The sequence below is a fragment of the Gavialis gangeticus genome, unplaced genomic scaffold (genome assembly GCF_001723915.1).
Source record: "Gavialis gangeticus isolate Ggan-Ray unplaced genomic scaffold, GavGan_comp1, whole genome shotgun sequence".
In the NCBI taxonomy this organism is placed as follows: Eukaryota; Metazoa; Chordata; order Crocodylia; family Gavialidae; genus Gavialis; species Gavialis gangeticus.
Window position 1 is genome coordinate 95,432,648 of NW_017729024.1, and position 20,395 is coordinate 95,453,042.

At 41.0% G+C, this 20,395-nt stretch overlaps 1 protein-coding gene across 6 annotated transcripts in view; it reads right to left on the reverse strand.

Moving 5' to 3' along the window:
- Nucleotides 1-20,395, reverse strand: part of LOC109297570 (transducin-like enhancer protein 4) — a 149,802-nt gene that overhangs the window by 89,581 nt on the left and 39,826 nt on the right. For 4 of the 6 annotated variants that reach the window (XM_019517415.1, XM_019517414.1, XM_019517417.1 and 1 more), the window contains exons 5-6: nucleotides 15,771-15,833; nucleotides 2,154-2,228 (exon numbers count right to left, since the gene is read on the reverse strand). In XM_019517415.1, the coding sequence (XP_019372960.1) occupies nucleotides 2,154-2,228; nucleotides 15,771-15,833 (138 nt within the window). The remainder of the gene's footprint in view (nucleotides 1-2,153; nucleotides 2,229-15,770; nucleotides 15,834-20,395) is intronic. The other 2 variants (XM_019517418.1, XM_019517419.1) reach the window with 1 other exon arrangement.

Genomic DNA, 20,395 nt, shown 5'->3' on the forward strand with positions numbered 1-20,395 from the left:
TCTACTATGTATCTCACACACACACGGGGGTGGGGTGCAAGTTGGGCGGAGAAGGGTGAGACCAACTGACTGGTTAACTATGCAACTAGAACTTCAGCTCTTTTGATAATCTGCTACCCCACTTAAGAATTTTTAAAAGAAAATTATCAAAAGATGAAATGTCATTACTCCCCTTATGCAATAATGTAAATTATATAAACAGGATTTTTTTTTCAGTCAGGATCAGAAATAATCCAAATCAGTCTAAAATTACAGTGTGCACAGGAAGTAAGAAAAAAAGGAAGTATAGCAAGTAAAAATGATTTTTTTCAGGGTGGGAAGGGGTGATGATCAGCTATCACTCTTTTTAAAGCCAAAAAAAATTACAGCCTTTATGAAATTTGGGCCAGGAAGACTTTCGATTCAGTAATAGACAAAATAGGATATTTAGTTCTTCCCTTTCGGACGGCAAAAGGATCAGTCTCCTGAACAAATATCTAGTCTGCTTATATTTATTCTGTATATTTTCATGGCTCGTGGAAGTAGGATAAACTTAAAACAACTGCACTCTGCAATATGCAACAGTGTCATACATTCCATGTCAACAGACTCACTGGTAGAAAGCACATACATGTTTACAGCCTTTCCAATAAATATAATGCTGAATGGAACACACACACACACACACACACACACAGAGTGAGTGTGTTCCATTCAGCATATATATATGCGCACAGGTACACAGAATGCAGTGCATACATACATACATACATACCTTCTTTAAAAAAAACCTTTAGCAACTTACTTTATGCAAAGAATGTTAATAGGAGGCAGTATTTTTGGTTAGGTAATGAAAACTAATTGGGAAATTATTCATCTCCCACTCTCCCCACTGGAGCGTAAAAGACATACAACAAATGTTATTCATGATTCTACACGACTCGCTCTGATTCATCCCCTTCTTTCCAAGGGGCACTTCAGAGGAAATAAAGGTTACTCTTTTCCATTTATATCTTCTAATTGACTACCAGTATTTTCTTGTGGTCAGAGGGACACAAAATAGAGTAAGAAACAGCCTATTAAAAACAAGCTACAATCAGACCACTGCTCTACGCTACTGTCAGCAATGATCAGAGAGCCCCGATTTCCTTGTTAAAAGACAGAGGCATAATTGAAGCAATATCTTCACTTCAGATTGATTATTCGGCGACCCTTATCCACATCTTCACTCAGCAATTTGAATTTTAATGAAAGTAAATGGAATAATTAGCATTTCAAAGTGTGTTTGATACACTGAATAAAAAAATATGGAAGAGACTTATGTATAATCTATACACAAAAGAAAAAGCATTTGGGGGGTAGAGTAAGTACAGTTGTAGTATCTTCATTAGAATAACTTAAACAAGTGCTTGCACCAGCTGAATAATTATAGATGTGAATAATGTGTTATTAAGCTATGATTTCTCACCTATATTTTATGTAGTGTGAACACAGCCAATGTTTCATTGTTTTTCTTTTCCTCTCGAGTCATAAAATGTAAACATCATGGCTACCCAAACCCATAAAAGTCTTGCATGATTTTTATGCTAAGCTAATATTGTTGGCAGTAAAGTTTTTATAAAAGAAGGTTTTAAACTTATTCTTTTTAAATAAATGCGAGTAGTGTACCTCTCACTTCATTTGTGAATGACCATTCATCTCTAGATTTTGTAGGAACAAAAGTCTGTTTTTATTAAGATCATTATTATTTTTAAAAACAATCTACATTTGTCTATTTTTGCCCCCCCCCGCCCATGTGCTAAATTGCAAAGAGAGTTATGAGAGAAGGATGTCCTTATTAAAAAAGGATTTTAAATCAAATGCCACCTGTATGGTAGCTGTAGCGGCAGACTGAATATAGTGCCATACACATGAAACAATTTTAATGGGGGAAGGAGGAGGGAAACGCATCAATAAAAAAAAAAGTATGTACTTTGTGTAGGGGAACAGATAAAATACATAATTACCCTAGTTGCCTTAGGGGCAAGAGCACAATCGAAACTTAAGTCAAATAACTTGGTTTCATTGCTATTCACAACTTTGCTCAGCTGATGGAACTAAATTTAAAGATGGACAGAAAGAAGGAAAAAATTAATTACAGACACTAGGAGAGCTAAAATGGAAAGACCACGTACCCCAATGATTGCGTTCAGTTCTGCCATGGTCACTTGCTTGGCCCGTTCCACAGCCTGCACCACTTGTTGCTGGTGCTATAAATGAAGATCAGAAACAGAATAAAATTATTTGCTTTCCAATTAATTAAGCACAGATTTTTCTTCTTCCTTCTTTCAAAAAAAAATCTTTCAACCACATGCAGGGCTTGTAATAATAGTTCTCTGAATAGACAGTAAAATTCTGAATGGATGAGCATGAGCAAAGGTGGGGAAAATTTTATCCAAGTCATTACCTGCCTGAATTACACTAAAGCCCCCTCCCTTCTCTACAGTGAGCTAGTTCAAGACTGAACTACTACCTTTAAAGAAAAAACACAACCTGATCGGCAAAACGTGCTTCTATTGAGCATGTGCCCCCTCCTAAAATGCAAGCCCATCTCCTTAAAGGAACCAACTTTTCAAATAAAGATACATTCCGATAAGGAAAGGCTTGTTTTGTCACCAGCTTTACTGTTCTCTCTTTAGATGAGGAAATGCTGATTCCCCTTCTTCATATATTTCAAAACAGCTCAACATAGGAAGAAATTTTAAAACTTCATTCACAAGTCTATCAAAATGCTGAAACAGGGTTAATTATTTCAATCCCTGACATGTAAGTTTTAATAGTTTACAAAAGTCCATAAAGAAAGCACACGATCTAATTAACAACACCGTTTACAAGCTTCAACAGTTATATTATCTTGCTTTGAGCAAGGCAGTATTTCAGTAGTCAATTCAGGATGGCTGAAGACTGAAAACTGATATATGTTTGTTTGACAACACTGATAAAAAGAAGAATTATTTCCTAATTCTGGAGTTACATGACCTATGTTTCTTTGGAGCTTCATTGAACTTCATCTATCTGTTCTGGTCAGCTGGAAGAACCCGGAATTATAGTTCACTAATTTTTTCACCAACACCAGACTAAGGTGTTGGGACTAGAGATGTTATAGGCAGACCTTTGGCCTGTATGGGGACTGCACTGCATCATCCCTTATTTATAGGCAGAGGTTAAATGAAGGAAAGTGTCTTCTTTACATCAGAATAATGTATTTGATATAATAGGGTCTTTATACAGTGAACAACTGTTCACTAGGGCACCCCCAGGGAAGATGAGGATCAATGAATACAGACTCCTGGAAGGCTGCTTCAGGCTTAATACCAGGAAAAACTCCTTCACAGTCAGGGTGTCCAGACTGTGGAATCAACTCCCTGCAGAGGTGGTTCAATCACTTACCCTAGAGGTTTTCAAGAAGAGACTAGATCAGGGGCAGGCAATTATTTCAGGCAGAGGGCCACTTACCCACTTTTGGCAAGCTGTCAAGGGCCACATGGGCACAACTGAAACAGATTCCTAGGAGCTCTCCCTGAACACAGGTAGTAAAAGAGTAGCATGCACAACTCACTACTATCTCTGGAGCAGGACCTACATTGCCTAAAAGCAATCTGATGGGGGATAAAAGTGTGTGGAGGTAAAGGGGTAAAAATGAAGGATCACAAGGAGGTGTTGTTAAGTACAGCAGCTCTTAGGCTAGGGACAGACATTACACATAAACCGGTTTAAGTGATCAGAAACTGGTTTAAACCTGTAACAGAATAGATGTTCAGTGCACATAAACTAGTTTGAAAATGGCTGAAACTGGTTTGAGATAAACCTGGTTCATGTAGCATCAGAGACTTAACTGATTTGGGGCAAACAGGTTTATGCAATGTTTGTCCCACATCCTCCCTGGTTTAACTTAAAACAGAGTTCCCCAGCATCCCAGATGCTTTGTAGCCCTGGGCAGGGCTCTTTGCTCCAGAGAGCAGGGCTGGCCCTGCCCCCACCACTCACTGCTCAAGCAGGGATCCCTTCCCTCCCATCTCCCAGAGCATGGACCGTAGTCAGCAAGTGGTATGCTAGCTAATGCCGAGAGGCATCTGTGTAAGGCAGGCAGGACAAAAGCAGGCAAGCAGTGTCAGCTGAGGGCTTTTAGGAGCTAATTAACAGGTAGCTGGTAATATTCTTCCATTCCTTCCTTGGAAAAAGCAGTTTATGAAGAGCATGAACTAAATGAGAGAGACTTTTGTTTTGCTGATGGGCTGATAAATGCTCCATTACCAATTCCCCGTGCAACTCCCTGCTATGCAAGTAAATCCTGTGTAATTCTGTGCTGGCTCCCTCACTGGTCAGGAGCAACAAAGGGTGGGTGGAGGGAACCCATCCCTAATCAGAGCCTCCTGCCTGGCCACATACCCCCTCAGCTGAGCACTATGGAAGGGAGGGAAGGCTGCTCTAGCATCCCTTGGGTCACCACAGGCATGTGCTTGCATCTCTGGGGTGTCTGTACAGTTACAAACCAGTTCAGCCTAAGCAGGTTAGACTAACCTGCAAAAATTAAATGAATTCAGGCTCAGGTTTTTTTTGAATGTCTGTCCCTAGCCTTAGTGGCTTCCCTAAATCATGCTAGAGACACCCTGAATCTAGAAGGCAGCAGTGGCAGTAGTAGCAGCAGCAACAATAGTAATAGTAAGAAGAATGATAAATAGTAGTAATAATAATAAGCTATTTTAAAAAGGCATCCCCTCTCACAAAACTCTGGAGTACTGATTTTTTTTTAAATTGTAGTAATCAAAGACATACCAACACCAAAGGAGTAAATAAAAGCAACCAATACAATAAACAATGATGGTAGAAATTTAGGCATCTCTAAAAAATACATTTTTAGATTTTATATGGTAACAGATTAAATGAACTGGCTTGTGAAAGGCGGGAAGCAAGTTTCACATGGTCAAACATAACCAGGACCAATCTCTGAGCTTACAAGCAAGTAAGAAAGCAAGCAAAAATCCACCATTTGTTAGGCCAGCCAACACATAATGGACTGAACATGAACATGACAGCTCAAACTTATGAGTAATCACACTGCCACATTCAAAACACTTTGCAAACAGTGTCACCATTTCTGATAAAAAGGGAATTCAGATACTTGAGCCTTAAGGTCACAAGAGTATGTGTTATCATGGCTGGGCCATTGCTCGATAAGTAAGGGCATAATCTACGCAAATCAGCCTAGAAAGCCACATTTTTAACCACATCTGACATAAGATGTTCTATGGACAGGCCATGTGACATCAAGATTTTTTAAATTTGACTCTCAACCTCCAGAAAACATATTCCCACAATTCAGCAGCTAGCAGTCAGTTCTCCCTTCCTCCCATCTTTCTTGCCCCAGACAACTGTCCCTCTTTGCACAAAGGCAGAGAACAGAATTTAGCCTATAATTTGGGAGTGGGGGAGGGGAGGCATTTTGTTTCCAATAATATTATATCTATTTATGTAACAAAATAAAGAGAAATACAACCATGTTAGAAGATTGGGCTCTGTGGATATGTGCCTTCTCTGTGACTTTCAGTCCTTTTAAAGTCCGAAAAGCAAGATTCTGAATTTGAGATATTATAGACCTTATTTCAAAAATAGAACATTTTTTTTTCTAAATACAATCCTAGCAAGAGTTAAACAGAACAAAATCCCCCTCACAAATACATGTATAGCAAAGAAAATGTTATGGTGTGTGACAAGGCAAAAGGCAAGGCTGTCAGTAAGAAGAGACTTTGCAAACACCTTTATCAGGAGTTGGCATAAGCAGCACTAAGGTTACTATAGTCAAAAAACTACAAAGTTCTTCCACATTTTGCAAAAACAAGCCACCCCAGCTAGATGGCTTCCCCTCACCAAACACAAAAAACTGAGCTTCTACGAAGGATCTAAGACAAAATGTCATTCCATTCCTTGGAAGGAGGGAGGGATCTCAACCATCAAAAATTCCAAGAGAAATAATTTCTTGTTTTTCCTGCTTTCCAAATCTTACTTCTTTTCCCTGTCCCCAGTCATTGGTATCTAAACTTCAAGTCTCCTTTAAGTCTATATAAAATTCTTGAACAACTAAGTAAGAATTATATTTTATCAGGATCTGATCCAAAGCACACAAATCTTTTCACCGTTTCTAATGGGTTTTAGACCAGGTCCATATAATAAGGAAAGAATACAGGAAGGAGCCTGCTAAAATGTAGTCTTTGCTTCAGTATGAAATGGGCAATCCCCTGTCCTTTTAGAGATTTATTTAATACACACAAACAAAATGGACAGTGCAAAATTAGTGCCTCAATCCTGTGACTGGATCTGGATAGATGAATTGATGCACTTCTGCACAGCCCTAGCAAAGGTCTGCTTTCATGGATCTCCTCAAACTCAGGCCACTCTTCCTCCAAGATATGCATGCAAGCACAGATATTCATGCACATAATGTGCAAGAAAAAAAAAAAAGTACCAGAGAAAACCAAATCACTTACTCCCTGCACAGCAAGAGTCCTATCCACTTTACCTCCAAATCACGCAAGAAATAGTAATGCAAGATTTATAGAAAATACAGACCTCCGGGTGGATTCAGTCTGTACAACCTTTTGGCTTGTGAAAGATGGATTGCTTGTCTTGCCCTATTTTAAACATAATGATATATAGGGGCTCTGTTTTACTGATTGCTATTGTGATGATGCACATCCGTATCTACTGCATGCTGTAAACAAAAGCAAATAGGACAGAGCCCCCAAAAATCTGAGGAGTGCAATATGAAGAGAATGCTAATTTAAGCAAATGCACAGACTGAACAGGATAGCAGCCAGCTCACCATGATATCCTACGTATTTCAGAATCGATTGCTTCAATTTCTCATTGTTTAGCACTTGTGTTTAAATGACTTTTCCTAGTTTAGCATAGTGATATTTCCCACTAACACATGCTGTACAATACTGTCCCTACCAATGGATTGGCTGACAAAGGAAAGATAAAACAAAGAAGGAAGAGCATACTGTTTGTGGGATGTAAACACCCCATACACGGATATATATATATATATATATATATATCAACCTTTCTTCTTGCACACAAGCCGGATACTGATTTTTTTTCTTCCAAAATATAGTGGTCAGTTCTTTTCTCAAAAAAAGTTCACTTTGTATTGTGCTGTACATTACATTAACAAGCCAGAGCATGAATGCATTCCTCTGCCACTCGCAAGCATCCTCTCTCTTTTTTGTATTTCTCCCCTATTTTATCTGCCACCTTCTTGTTTCCTTTCGTGAGTTGCGAATACACTAAACCTTTGTTGGATAATCTCTACCCCATCACACTCCTACAGGTGGCAACAGAACACATGTCAGAAAAATGGCATAGGCACTCCTATGACTATACTGTCTAACCCCAACCAGAGCACTGACAACCACCACTGTGGGGAAAAAAAATAAGAAAAAAAAAGAATACCTAGGCCCTACCTACTACTTCAGTACTTCGACTTCTAGTTGAGTGTCTCTGGCTGCAAGGCAATACTGGGAACATTTTTCCAGGAAAGACTAATGTAGAGGAAATTTCTCCCAGTGAATTTAAAGCAAAACTTACAAAACAAATTACTCTGCTTTGCAGAGCCTGGTTACTTTGGTCTGGTTTTTTAGTACTGTATGTTTCGAGGGGTTGCAGGCCAGGGATTACTTCAGAACTTAAGGAGATTCACTTGCAAGTCTCTCCTAAAGACAGTATAATGGAATGGAGCAGAACAAGAGCAGTATCGTAACTGACTGGGAGGGGGCAAGAGCCCCAGGCACAGACTTAGAAGGGGTGTCAGTATGGGCCTCTCCCTACTGAGTCTTTCCATAGCATATAAGCCCCAAGCAGCCTGGCTAGAGAACCAGGCACGCAGCTGGGAAGAGACTGCATCATTAGTATGGGGGATAGGGAGGTGGGATGACGGCCCTTCCCCCAGGGGGCTTTGCCATGAAAGGCTCAGCCCTTTTACCAAGGGTGGGAGGCAAATGGGGCTCCAGAAGGGGCCCCCAAGCACTGCTGCCTGTCCCTCAGTGACAACAGCCCAGCCCCTGCTGTTAAAGCAGTAGGAGTAACAGTTGCCAGAGCCTGAGCAGGTAAGACTCCTCCACCTCTCTTGCTCTGCCTGTCCTCATCCTGCTTTGCTCTCTAGTGGTTAGTATAATTTCCTCTCCCCTCCCACCCCTACCACTAATAAAGCTTGCAAAGCCTCGGCACAAGAGTCAGCAGCCCAGAGCCAGCGATCTGAAGTGAATTTACAAGAAGGTAAGACCACAGATGTAAGCAAAGAGTAATATAAATTTTGTGCCAACACAATTCCTAGCACAAATGTAGTACAAACATTTCAGAATGGAAAGAACTCTGGGCCTAGCATCTAGCAAACAAAGGATAAGAACAGGAGGGAAACATTTATTTTCCTCTCCACCCTCCCATGCCCCAGAAAGGATAATCATTTTCTGTATTGTGCATCAAAGAACCAGAACTTGAGTTCTTCTATGTGACGGAAACTTGCTCTCACACCATCTGAATTTACTGAAATGTATTAACTGTAGGCCATTTTAAAAACCAAGAGTGTTTGTGGGGAGGAGGGGCATGCTTAATACTGCTCAGATCTCCTCCGCAAGCGGAAAACTATTCACCACCTATATGGTTACGTATCTGATATGGAAAAGCTGAACTGTGCAATAATGCATGTACAATTTCTATTTGCTTATATGTAAAGCAGCTTGCTTCTGAGAATTTTGAACAGTCTTATTTTGAATTTACAGTTGATGTTCCATATAAAAAAATTAAGATAAAGTCTTCTGGCTTATTTTTAACTACTTCACTGGTAGGTGGTGTTAGGTGCATATTTTCAGAAAAGTTTCCAACACACTGTAAATGTCATGTTGACATACTCAAGCTATCCTTTAACGAGCTAACTGGGGTACTGCCAACACTATAGCCATGGCCACCTCAGTCAGGGCTAATCACCTGAATACACAGCTTCTTGAGCAGTTTTTGTAGTCCATGCTGACCACAGACCAGTTGTTCTCAACCTTTTTAGACATAAGACACCTGTTGAACAATGCCAGCTCTTAGTTTTCACTCTTTTTGTGACTAGAGAAAAAAAATTGAGCAGTTTTTCAGTTGCAAATAAGTCAGGAAGACTACAACCGCGGACTTCTATTTGAGATCTCTGGGTTTATCTTGTGAATCATGGTTGTAAACTTACCAGTGCTAAACATTGTGCAGTACCCACCACGGCATCCTTGAAAGGATCAAGGGACCTCAGGGCCACAAGTCACTGGTGTAGACAAGTCTAGTACTGCCCCAAAGAAGACCTGTCATTTATTAGAATCTCCATCACACAATCAGGTACTTTTGTTAAGAATGCTAGTTTCGCATTTCATCTTTGAGATAGACTTCCTGTATTACTACAATGTTCTATGATGGTACCTTAAATGTGATCTCCTAAAGACCCAGTCTTCACCATAAAGACTATCCTTTCTTAGCCAAAATTGAACGTTTAAATTTCTTTGATGAAATGTTTCTAGTCTGCTTAACTCAGACTCCACAAAAATGCAGTATACCAATTTCCTGGTGAAACTGGTATCTGCACTTTTCAGGAGGGCAAGAATATATATTTTATTTATTTATTGCAGAATACAATCAAATTAAAATGCAAGCTCTAGAGAATAGCACTGCACTCATCTGCACTCTGTATTCCCTTGGTAATACAAACACATAGCAAAAGTCTAACTGTACTAAATACTAGGTACACAGTGACAACATAGTATAACTGTATTCTTATCAAGCGATCTCTGGTGATTTTGGCCATGATCCCTTGCATCAAACTGAGTTACCACAAGCCATTGATTCCTTACAAAGTTAACAAGCAATAAGATAAGTTAACCTGGTGCTATTACGAGGCAATAATGCTGCCATCAGTGCATGTAACCACTATTTTGTTCATTTTTCCCCCAGGCACAATACAGAAGTGACTGATCACAGTTCTCAGCCACTACTCCACAATTATACTGTATGCAGAATGCTTAAACAGCAAAAGCACATAGCAATTCAATTCTACATTAATCTACACAATGAAATAAACGGAATTTCAGTAAGATATTCAGTTTTTAAAAGATACAAATGCAATTCTAAACCAAAATCAGAAGAATAAAGCTGGAGCCCAGTTTTTGTTTGCTATGCCTGTACCTACCAATACAGCATGATATAAACAGATAACTAGTAGTAGAGGTCATGCTGTTACTAGCTTTGCCTCATTTCAGCATAAAGACCTTCTTGTGATTGGTGGCACTTTCAAGAAAGATTTTTTCTCCCTATTGGAACAGTTCAGACTACAAATGCTTACACTTGCCCCCAAGCAAGACAAATGTATCCACTGACTTATTGGAAATGTTCCCTTTGCTCTTTGTAAATGCATGTAAAATGCTGAAGTTGTGAACTTTTCTTGAACTCTCCCTTTCCTTTTTAGCCTGCAGAGCTTTGACACTATGGAACATGCACAGGGAAGAAGGTATAATGTTTGGTAAATGTGAAAGAATGAGATGGGAACAGGTAAAGAAATCCTTATGAGCAAAGTTTTAAAAAGCAAAGGCTGCCTAACACTGGAAAATGTCAAAACAACAAGATATTATTCTCAGACCTGAAACTGCTTATCTCTAGAGTATGAGCCAAAGACTAGTAAGTAAAGAGTAATCATTCCATTGACTATAACATGCTTAAGCCCTTAGTAGGCTGTGTGGTGTTGTTAAAAACAGCAAAACAACCTCCTTTTGTAACTATCATCTGAAGGTAAGAGCTGAATTGATCCAAAGTTCCTCAGAATCAGCATGATTTATTGGGAACATGATGCAAGGCTTGAGCATGCAACTACTTTTCTAAATTACACACCTAAAAATTATTCTGCATGCCTAGCTGGGCAGCAATAAGGTTCATAAACTACATTGAGACAATCAGAAACTGGTTTAAACTTGCAAGATAACAGAAGTTCAGTGCACATAAACCAGTTTCAAAATGGCTAAAACTAGTTAAAATAAACCTGGTTGAACATACTATTATTAGGCTTAACTGATTTAGGTCAAACCAGTTTATGGAACTTTTGTCCCACACCCCTTCCTGGTTCAAGTTAAATCCTCCCTGGGTAGCAAGGAGGAGCTGGTTACATCCACTGCCCCCACACAGTACTTGCTGGCCAGCTTCAGCCCCCAGCGCTACTACCTGCCATCCCCCAGATTACCAGGCACTAAACTGGGCATTCCCTACTCACTCTTCCCCTACCTGATGGCAACACAGCATGGCTCAGTGTACCAGGCACCAAGCATAGGGCACTACTCCCATGCTGTCCCTGCCACCGTCAGGGGCGCCCACCCTGGATGTACTGGTAGGCACTGCCTGTGCCACCGAAATGCAGTTGGCCACCAAGTGGACAAATGGCGGTGGCAGCAACAGGGAAGCCACCCAGGGGAAGCACAGAGCTGTAGGAATAGCGCCTGGTACATGGGGCTGTGCTGGGCCACCACCACTGGGTAAGGGAATGGCAGGTGGCCTGGGGAATGGCAGCTAGTAGCACCGGGGGCTAAGGCCATCCAGCAAGTACCATGAAACAACAGCAGGCGCAGCCCGCTCCTCCTTGTCACCCAGGAAGCCCTTGCACCTGTCTGCCTTGGAGCCCATGAAGGGGCTCAGCATCACACTATCCAGCTTCTTGGTGCCTCTCCAGCTGCAGGCAGGGCTGCTGGGGTGAGTCCATCCCACGTGCACCACTGCAGGGTCTGGGGCCAGGCCCAGCCCAGGCACTGCTCTCAAGCAGGTAGAAGGGGCCACTAGGCAGGAGCTGTTCCCCCAGCTGCACGCTTCGCTTGGCTCTGCCACGGGCTAGCACAGACACACACTCAAACTCCTTCCCCACTCCCTTCAACCCCCCAGCTTGCATCCCGCTGCTCAGCAGAGCTCACATCCAGGATGGAGCTGCCATCACCGCGATGCCTCTGCGCTCTTCTTTGTGCATGTCCCCACCTGGGCTTGGAGCCGGTTTTGCTCCCCTCCCTCCCTCAAATCTAGCCTATGCTCTTGAGCTGTTAAGTGAAACCCATGCCCCAGGCTGGGAAGGCACAGCACGATCACCCCCTGGCTGGGAGGGGGGCTCTGGGGCCATGCTGAGCCATGAGCAGTGGCAAAAAGTCCGGCTGGGGTTCTGTGCCGGTGGGAGAGGGGAAGCAGGGGAGCTTAACCCCACCTCCCCCCACCTTCACCAGAGGCGTTGTCCAGGCCACCGGCTAGCCTTGCCCCCTGCTACTCCAGCAACCAGCAGGGAAAAAAGCCAGCCGTGTCAGTGGGAGAGAGGAGGCAGGTGGCATTAACCCCCTCCCCGCTTTTTCTGAGGTACTGCCTGGGCTGCCAGCTGGCCACACCCCTGCTGCTGAGGACAAGCCTGGTAAGGGCTGCTTCCCCTCCAGGAACACCCTGGCTGGGGTCCCTGCAGCCAAGGGTGGGGGTTTAAACCCCTCCCCACTGATGGCAGCGGAGCCATCCCTAGGGATGTGCACGGCCTGGGGCATAGCAGCCTGTGCGGGACCCTGAGGGGTGGAGGATGGTGAGCAGCCAGAGCCAGCAGCGCTCAGCAGCAGAGCTGGTGGTGCTTGGGAGCAGCAGCGCATGGTGGCTGCAGTGGTCAGTGCCATATACACTCCACAGGGCCTCCCCAAAGCACAAGGCCCAGGGTGGTTACCCCGATTCGTCCTCCCCTTGGGACGGACCTGCTGCGGGGCCTGGCCATGTCCCCTCCACCCCCCAGCTCAGCTCCCCTCCAGCCTTCCAGCCACTGCGGAAGGGAAGGGCTCACACTCTAGCACCCCCCAGCTTCTAACCTGAGCCACTGCAGGCACATGGCTACATTTCCAGGATCAAAAGTGGATGTCTATTCACTTGCTTGTCGATTCAATCTATGCAGGTTAGACTAACCTTAAAGATTGAAGCAATTCAGGCTTGGAATTTTGAAAGTCTGTACTTAGCCATAAAGCCCAAAATGGTACTGGCTCTTTACATGTACACTCATACAGAAAGGGTTAAGCTGCAAGTGTTCAAAATGGCAGGAAAAAAACAAACTAAACCAGAGACCATCAAGCAATAACATTTCTTTTCCAGTTAATAAGTCTACTGTCCCCTACACACAGTTCTGTATTTTATGCAGAAGATGTGTGGAGTAGTGGTTGGTACAATGAAGAGTTTGGCTAATCTGTACTGAAACAAGGATTTCTTTAGGTTTTCAAATGAAAAGCACTAAAACTGTAGTCACAAGAAGTAACAATAATAATACAAGGCTTCTGAATGCAGCATAGCTTAAGGCAACCACCAGATCTCACTTTCTGCCCAACAGCACTGGCTTAAGTCAGCAATAAGCACTTTGAATGCTTGGTAAAACAGAAAGCCAGTACATCTACCTGTTACTCAAATCCTGAATGAAGACATGGCCAGATATGTAGTACGTTTATAGCGAATAAGAAATAACAAATGAGTACAAAGACTGAGGTAATTTTCATTGGCAACTCAAATGGAGACAAATTCATATCACTATGTTGAAGGGTTTGGGCTCATCATAACAGCACCTATGAACTCAATGAAGGGTGAGAAATGGTGCATTTTTTCAGGATGCTGGTAGACCTATCACAGCCTATAGCTGATTAAGTTACCTCCTCATCCTAGAAGATGATTTTAGCTGCACTCTCCAGGAAAGAGTTGACCAGAATGGACCAGAGCCCCATTCATCCTCTGCTTGACCAATACAGATGACACTTCAGGCAGCAAGCCTATTCGACGCACTTCTCACATAGTACAAGGCAGTATACTTGGGTGAAAGTGACTGCCAATGGGTTCTTCATGGGTCAGCTGGACCCTACTTCACCAAAAACCACCTGTTCCTGCTTCACTGCAGCCATACTGCTCCATCAGGACTCAGACTACCACATGTTCTAGTAGAAATTTGACCTTCCTGATTTTACTTGCAGCCCAGCCAGCACTTCAGCCTGCTGCAGGATGCCCACTTTTGGGATTACTGCACATACTTCTAGCAGATCTGGACACCCTCAAGAAACTACTTCCTCTCCTGGAAACAGTGGTGGGAAATGGGAAAGACAACATGGGGAAGTTGCCAGCCCTTGACGGATTCCCTGTTGAAATTTTACAAGACCTTCAGGCCCTATCTCAGCCCAGACCTCCCATGCCTCTTCAAGGAGAGCCTCGAAGACAGGATCCTATCAGTCAGGTACCCAAGAAAGGGGATTAGTGTCACTAAGAACAAGTAACTAGTATCATTTCTGTGTATCTAACTTCTGCTTTTTGGTCTGGGTTGGCACCACATTTAATTTTGGATACTTCACATTGAAACAAGATGTGGACAAGCTTGTGTTACACCAGGCCACCAAGAGGGCACTCTCCAACGTGGAAGACAGGGAGCTAGTCCTAAATGTGTAATCTTATGAAGGTCACTGGTAGAAGAGGGTTTCTATCTTGCAGATATGAGTGTTTTCATTGCTGACAGTGTTTCATGCTCACCCCAGAGAAGGGCCACACTTTTGCACTTTCACCTTTTATTTTTAACATTTTATCATAAAGGTTTGAAAAAGTCTCTCATACACACACTTCTATAGGCCGAAGGGTAAAGCAGCAGCTTCTGATCACTGCCCATCTCTAGCACTATCAGTGTTATGTTCATTGTTTCCAACACACACACACACTCTCTCCCTCTCTATTGGCTGAATGCTAATATCAAACATCTGACCTCTAGTAAGCAGAAGAATGAACAGCTCTCTTGAAAAGCAATGACACTTTATGGAACAATTGAAAGAGTGGGAGACAGAATCTTAGTGCATTCTCAAACAGCAATACAATGCTTTGCAGCTGTACTACAAAGAAACATTGATATAAGCTTTAACTTCCCACCTTTCATTTTACTGAAATGAAGACAGAATTATACCAAAAAGAAAGTCAGCCTGTTTCTAACAGCCTCCAATAATCCACCCCCACTTCTCCCCTCAAAATATAAAAAAAATTGTTAGCATGTACCCGAGAGCCTCCTTTCATGAGCCACCTCTCGTTTGATCCCTTACAAGTCAGGGGTAACACGGTTCCCCTGCTAGTACCAACCCATCCCTTGAAAGGCAACTGCAATGTTCATGCCAGTGAATCACCATTTCATGAAAACTGGTGCTTAGTGTGCTTAATTTGTGTATTTTCCCCCAAACACAGAAAATATAAAAGGATATTTAAGTTAATAAGTAATCTGGCATGCAAGGAATACGACAGACAAAAGCTGCATTAGTATGTTCACTGTCTAAAGCATCACCATTTGATAGATCTACACAAGTTTCTGCCAACTTCTAAAGTCCACTGTCAAGAATGTAGCACAAATCATGCCTTTCTAGCAATTTTTCAATCTAGCCTACTTGGTTCCAATTTGGCAAGTCAAAATTCTGCACAACAACACGGCATTGTACATGACAGCAAAATAAATTTACACAACCACATTTTGCTAAACACATTAGAACAGCTCCATCACAGATATACATTTAAATTATATTTTAATTAATTTTAATACACTGTCAAAATTGCAATGAGAACAGTATCTTTGCAAGTCAAACAAGCACCATAAGAATCACAAAGCCAAACCATCAAAGCCCCACTTTTATAAAGAAAATCAGAAGGCAACTTTTTAGGCGATTACCTTCAAACTACCATCTTACCTCTTGGGATAAGAAGGGAATAACTTGTGCACATATAGCATTCAGTCTCTTGACAATTTCTGCCTGTATATAAAAAGAAAAATAAAAGTTAGTTTGATTATATTTATATATATTTTTCAAGTTTCAATGTTATTGCATGAATGCTAGAGAGAAAAAGAAAAGTGTGTTTGTGCGTATCTACACACAAATTGTATTGTCTGTAATCATCCACCTGGAATTGTTTATAAGAATAAAAACTTGTTCAGTGACCTCCTTTAACAATACATAATAACTACTGTTAGTCATACGTAGCTCTCACAAAAAATGAGCTTTCTAGTTTTATGAAATCAGAGGGTTTAAAAAAATGTCTTCAAAAGGAGCAGCATAAACAAACCAGGATAAAGAAAACATTTTTCTCCAACACAGAGAAAAAGGATCATTTCAAATGACATCATCATCCAACAGTTGGAGAGATATAATATTTTCTTTATTCTCTATTAAAATACTGTATTTTGGGAGCTAACCTCACTGAACAACACATTAAAATATTTAGTTCTGATACCACTTTTCCTTGCACCACACCAAAGTTAACTGCATTGAAGTTAACTGACTTCAGTGAAATTATGCTGGATTTAGAGCAGTGTAACTGGAATCAGAATCTGATCATATATGATACTATATTTCCATACAACTGGATTATTTGTTTATATCTAATCTATCATTAAGATTATATATAAAAATCTTTCATTAAAATATGCAGGTGTACATATATACATACCACACACATACACATGCAACCTGCATATATTAATGAAATATTTTGGAAGACAGCACAACAGTTACAACTGCAGGGACCAAAAATATAAAGCTATAGGAACTTTCTTTAAATAAATACTACCTAGGGTCAGTTCCTCATTTTATGGAAGGACACAATGCTCTTTTTCTTGCAAAGTCACTACCAGAACGATAGAGACACTGATACTTGTGCAACCTAAGTTTCCTTTTTCTGTCAACATCCATTTCAACATTTGCTATGCACTATTTAAATAAATAAACTTTAAATAAATAAGTAAATAAATAAATTAAATAAAAAAGAAAATATACATGGAATTGCTAGTAATGCTTAACATCCCAAACAAAACACAAAAATCTATGTGAACAGTACATCACAGTTATACAGCTACATAGTCTGAAGCCATGATACGCTAGAGCATATCCATGTATAACTAACTCTGCCCCCTTGTGCGTGTTATGATACAGTCTAGTCATCCCATTTTCTTTCCCCTCAGACGATACAAAATACTGTTCTTCGATATCTGCTGGAACATGGGGACTCTTGCATACACACATACACAATTAGTAAAAAAAAATAGTAAGCATGTCTGTATATACACACACACAAGTAGTTTTTAATATGCTAATTTAGTGTTCACTGTTCTGATATCTTTTTATTGGCCTTCAACATTTATCTAATCAAGTGTTTTCTGCTTAACCAGAAGCATACCCTCCTGCAGTCTGGGAGCTGACAGTTAACTACAAAGCTACTTTACCTACAAAGTTGAGTGGTCAACATGTTCTGCAATTTTTCAGATACTCTATGCTGAATAAATATATTCTTGATACAAACAACTTTTTAACTGTTTGGCATATAAAGAATAGTGTAAAGAACAGAAGATCTCTGTCTAAGATTGACAAAAACAGCCTTTGTAAGCTAATATTATAGTGCAAGGAAAAGCAGAGTCAAATATGGAATTAAAGCCTAATATTTAGTTACAAACTGAATGAAGTTGTGGTTGTTCAAACATTAAATTTTGTCATTTCCCAATCAATGGCTTAAGCATGAAGTTATTTACATAGTTTCATAGGTGTTTTTAAATGCAAAAAAGACCTTATTTGCTCAAAATCCAAAGACTGTTCTGCCTGAGCAGACCTCTGCCTCTTGGAGGAGCACTGCCAATTTCAGAAAGGTTCTACTGATGCAGCCTGCAGACTCCAGGCCTTGTTGTGCACTACTTCAAAAGTTCTTTCAACTTGTACAATTTTGGCAATGGTAGATGTTAATGCAATGAACTGGAACTGTGTTGCTAGCTAACTGGACAGTTTGCACAGCTCTAGGATGTCTACAGAAGAAAAGCACATTACAACTTCCTCAGCTAGGAAGGCGCATTTCTGTGCACCTTAAAAGCATTCAGCACCAATACCCAACTCTTCTATAATTTATGAGGTCTTTATGTACCGAGGCCAAGAGGCCTTACAGTGCCTTTACTTCAGCCCCTGAACATTGCAGGCTACTGTCCAACCCAGGCTGAAATCAACCAGATAAGGAAGAATATTCAGGAAATGTTTAACTGCAGATGTTAGGAGCTGAGAATACAACTTGTACCAAATGCAGTGCAAAGGCTCAGTATGTAATTTTAAAAGGCTCATAGATTCATAGATTTTAAGGCCAGAAGGGACTATTATGCTCATCTAGTTTGACCTCCTGTATAACACAGGCCATAGAATCTCACCAAGTCATGTCTAAATCAAGTCTGTAACTTCTAGTTGAGCTAAAACATAACTTAGTCGCATAAAAAAAACAATTGTATCGAGATTACTTAAAGGCACTCTCCTCAGTTATATATCTGTGCTAAATTTCAACATTCAATCTTGGCTGTTTCAGCTGTTATTTAAAAAGCTGCAAAAATTATCTCCCCACCCCCTATCCTGCACTCTGCACTCTCCTTGTGGTCAAAAATAATTGAAATGTCAGGCTGAGAAATGTCAGCCTGAAAAATGAAAGTTTCAGAAAGTTATGAGCAATTGAAAACAGGAGGTCAGAGTGCAAATTGTTAGGTAACTTAAAAAGTAGCTTTCAATGCCACTTCCACAATAATACAATGCACTTTCTTGCTGCTACATCTGAAAATCGTATTTCCTTGACTGGTAGAGGCCTTGCTCCTAGAAGAAAGATATCCACAGATGGCTTCAAAAGATGATGAGATGTCTTCTCAGAGGTAATTGTCAACTATAGGAACAGGTTGACAAAAGATTGCAGAAGAGAATGAAAAAAAAAGCCCTCACTAGAGATTCAAATGTTTTGAGCCACATGATAGTCTCAAGATCCTGTTTTTTAATTTTAATTAATTTATGTATTTTTATTTTTAATTTTACTCAAACCCCATGTTAACATGCATGAAGTTGTTTTAGGTCTTGTCACACCAAAAAGCACTAGTCTTCCCTTAAAGCAATAGCTACCTTGAAGACAACTGCAGGTTTTGACTGGAAGAACGTAACCAGTAACTGGCACTACAGTAGCTTTTGTAGACACTAGTCTATGAACAGGGGCAAAAAAGGATTCTTCGTTAAAGAACAAGCCAAAAATATTGGTACTTTGGCATTCTTATACTCACGAGGCAGATTAGTAGATTGTTGTTTTTTTTTTTTTTTATCAATTGTATTGTTTTAAGCTTCATGCTGAAGCCAACAAAAAAGGGGGGAAGAGACTTGGAGAATAACAGTGCTCTGCAAACAAAGTCTTGATCATGGAGTTACAACATCGCCAGGGCAAAGTCTGCATATCATTGAAGACTACGTACAACCCAACTGGCAGACATGGAAACAAAGCATCATGGGGAACAATGCTAGCCAAGACATTAAATATATTATCTATTGATATTTTATGTACATTTTCTTTCAAAGAGGCCTAAAACAACATCGAACCTCCTCTTTTCCATGAATCAGCCTGCCTGCTTTGGCATAGCCCTGCAGTAATCTCACTGTTCAGCAAGTCTTAAAAAAATATGCAAATTGGTAATTACTATTGCCTAGATATGCTTTAGTCTTTAAGACACCATCATGTCCTGCCTGCTGCCTGACATCAAGCTAGTGCGGTTAGCCATCTTTCTCTAGATATGCTTTGGAAGCCATAGTCAAGTTATTGATCTAGCATAAGCAAAGTTACAGTAAATAAGAATGGTTTCCAGTGTGGAAGAGGACAGAAAAGTTGAGAGAGAAAATGAACGTGCCCCAGAAACAAGGGTTGAGTGGCCTACTGAATTTGCTGTTGTTACTCAAGCCAGGATAGACATTTCTGCATTCAAGTGTGCCTGTGCACGTTTGAGTTAATTTATCACATCAATATTTTCAAATACAAAGATTTATTTCCTTGATCTGATAAAAGGCCAATCTCAATTTAAAACTATTAAGAAAGATGGACAGTGGGATAAGTGCTGATATTGAAGAGGGTTAGGGGGATGTTAGATTAGGATCAAAATGGCTATGTGATCCAAGGTAAATCAGGATGGGGGACAGAATGGCAGTGTAAGCAGGTCTAGGGTCATATAGGGGGTCTGTGAGTGTGGTCAATGGGATTGGGGATACAGGCAGGACCTGCAGAGATCTGGGAGGGTTTGGTGAGATCAGGGGGGGCTTGCAGGATCTGCAATGGGGTACAGGGGGACCAGGGGATATTTTTAGTCCCCCAACCTCTCCCACCCAGCAAACATATCTCCCATCCCTCCTGCTCTTCCCCCCATTGATACTTACTTGCTCAGCTCTGTCAGCAATGAATGCTAATAAAATTGGTGGCACCTGGAGCGACGTGCAGGATGAAATGGTTAGGGGTGGCTGGTTGGTTTGTGGGGGGGGGGGGGGCCCCAAAAAAA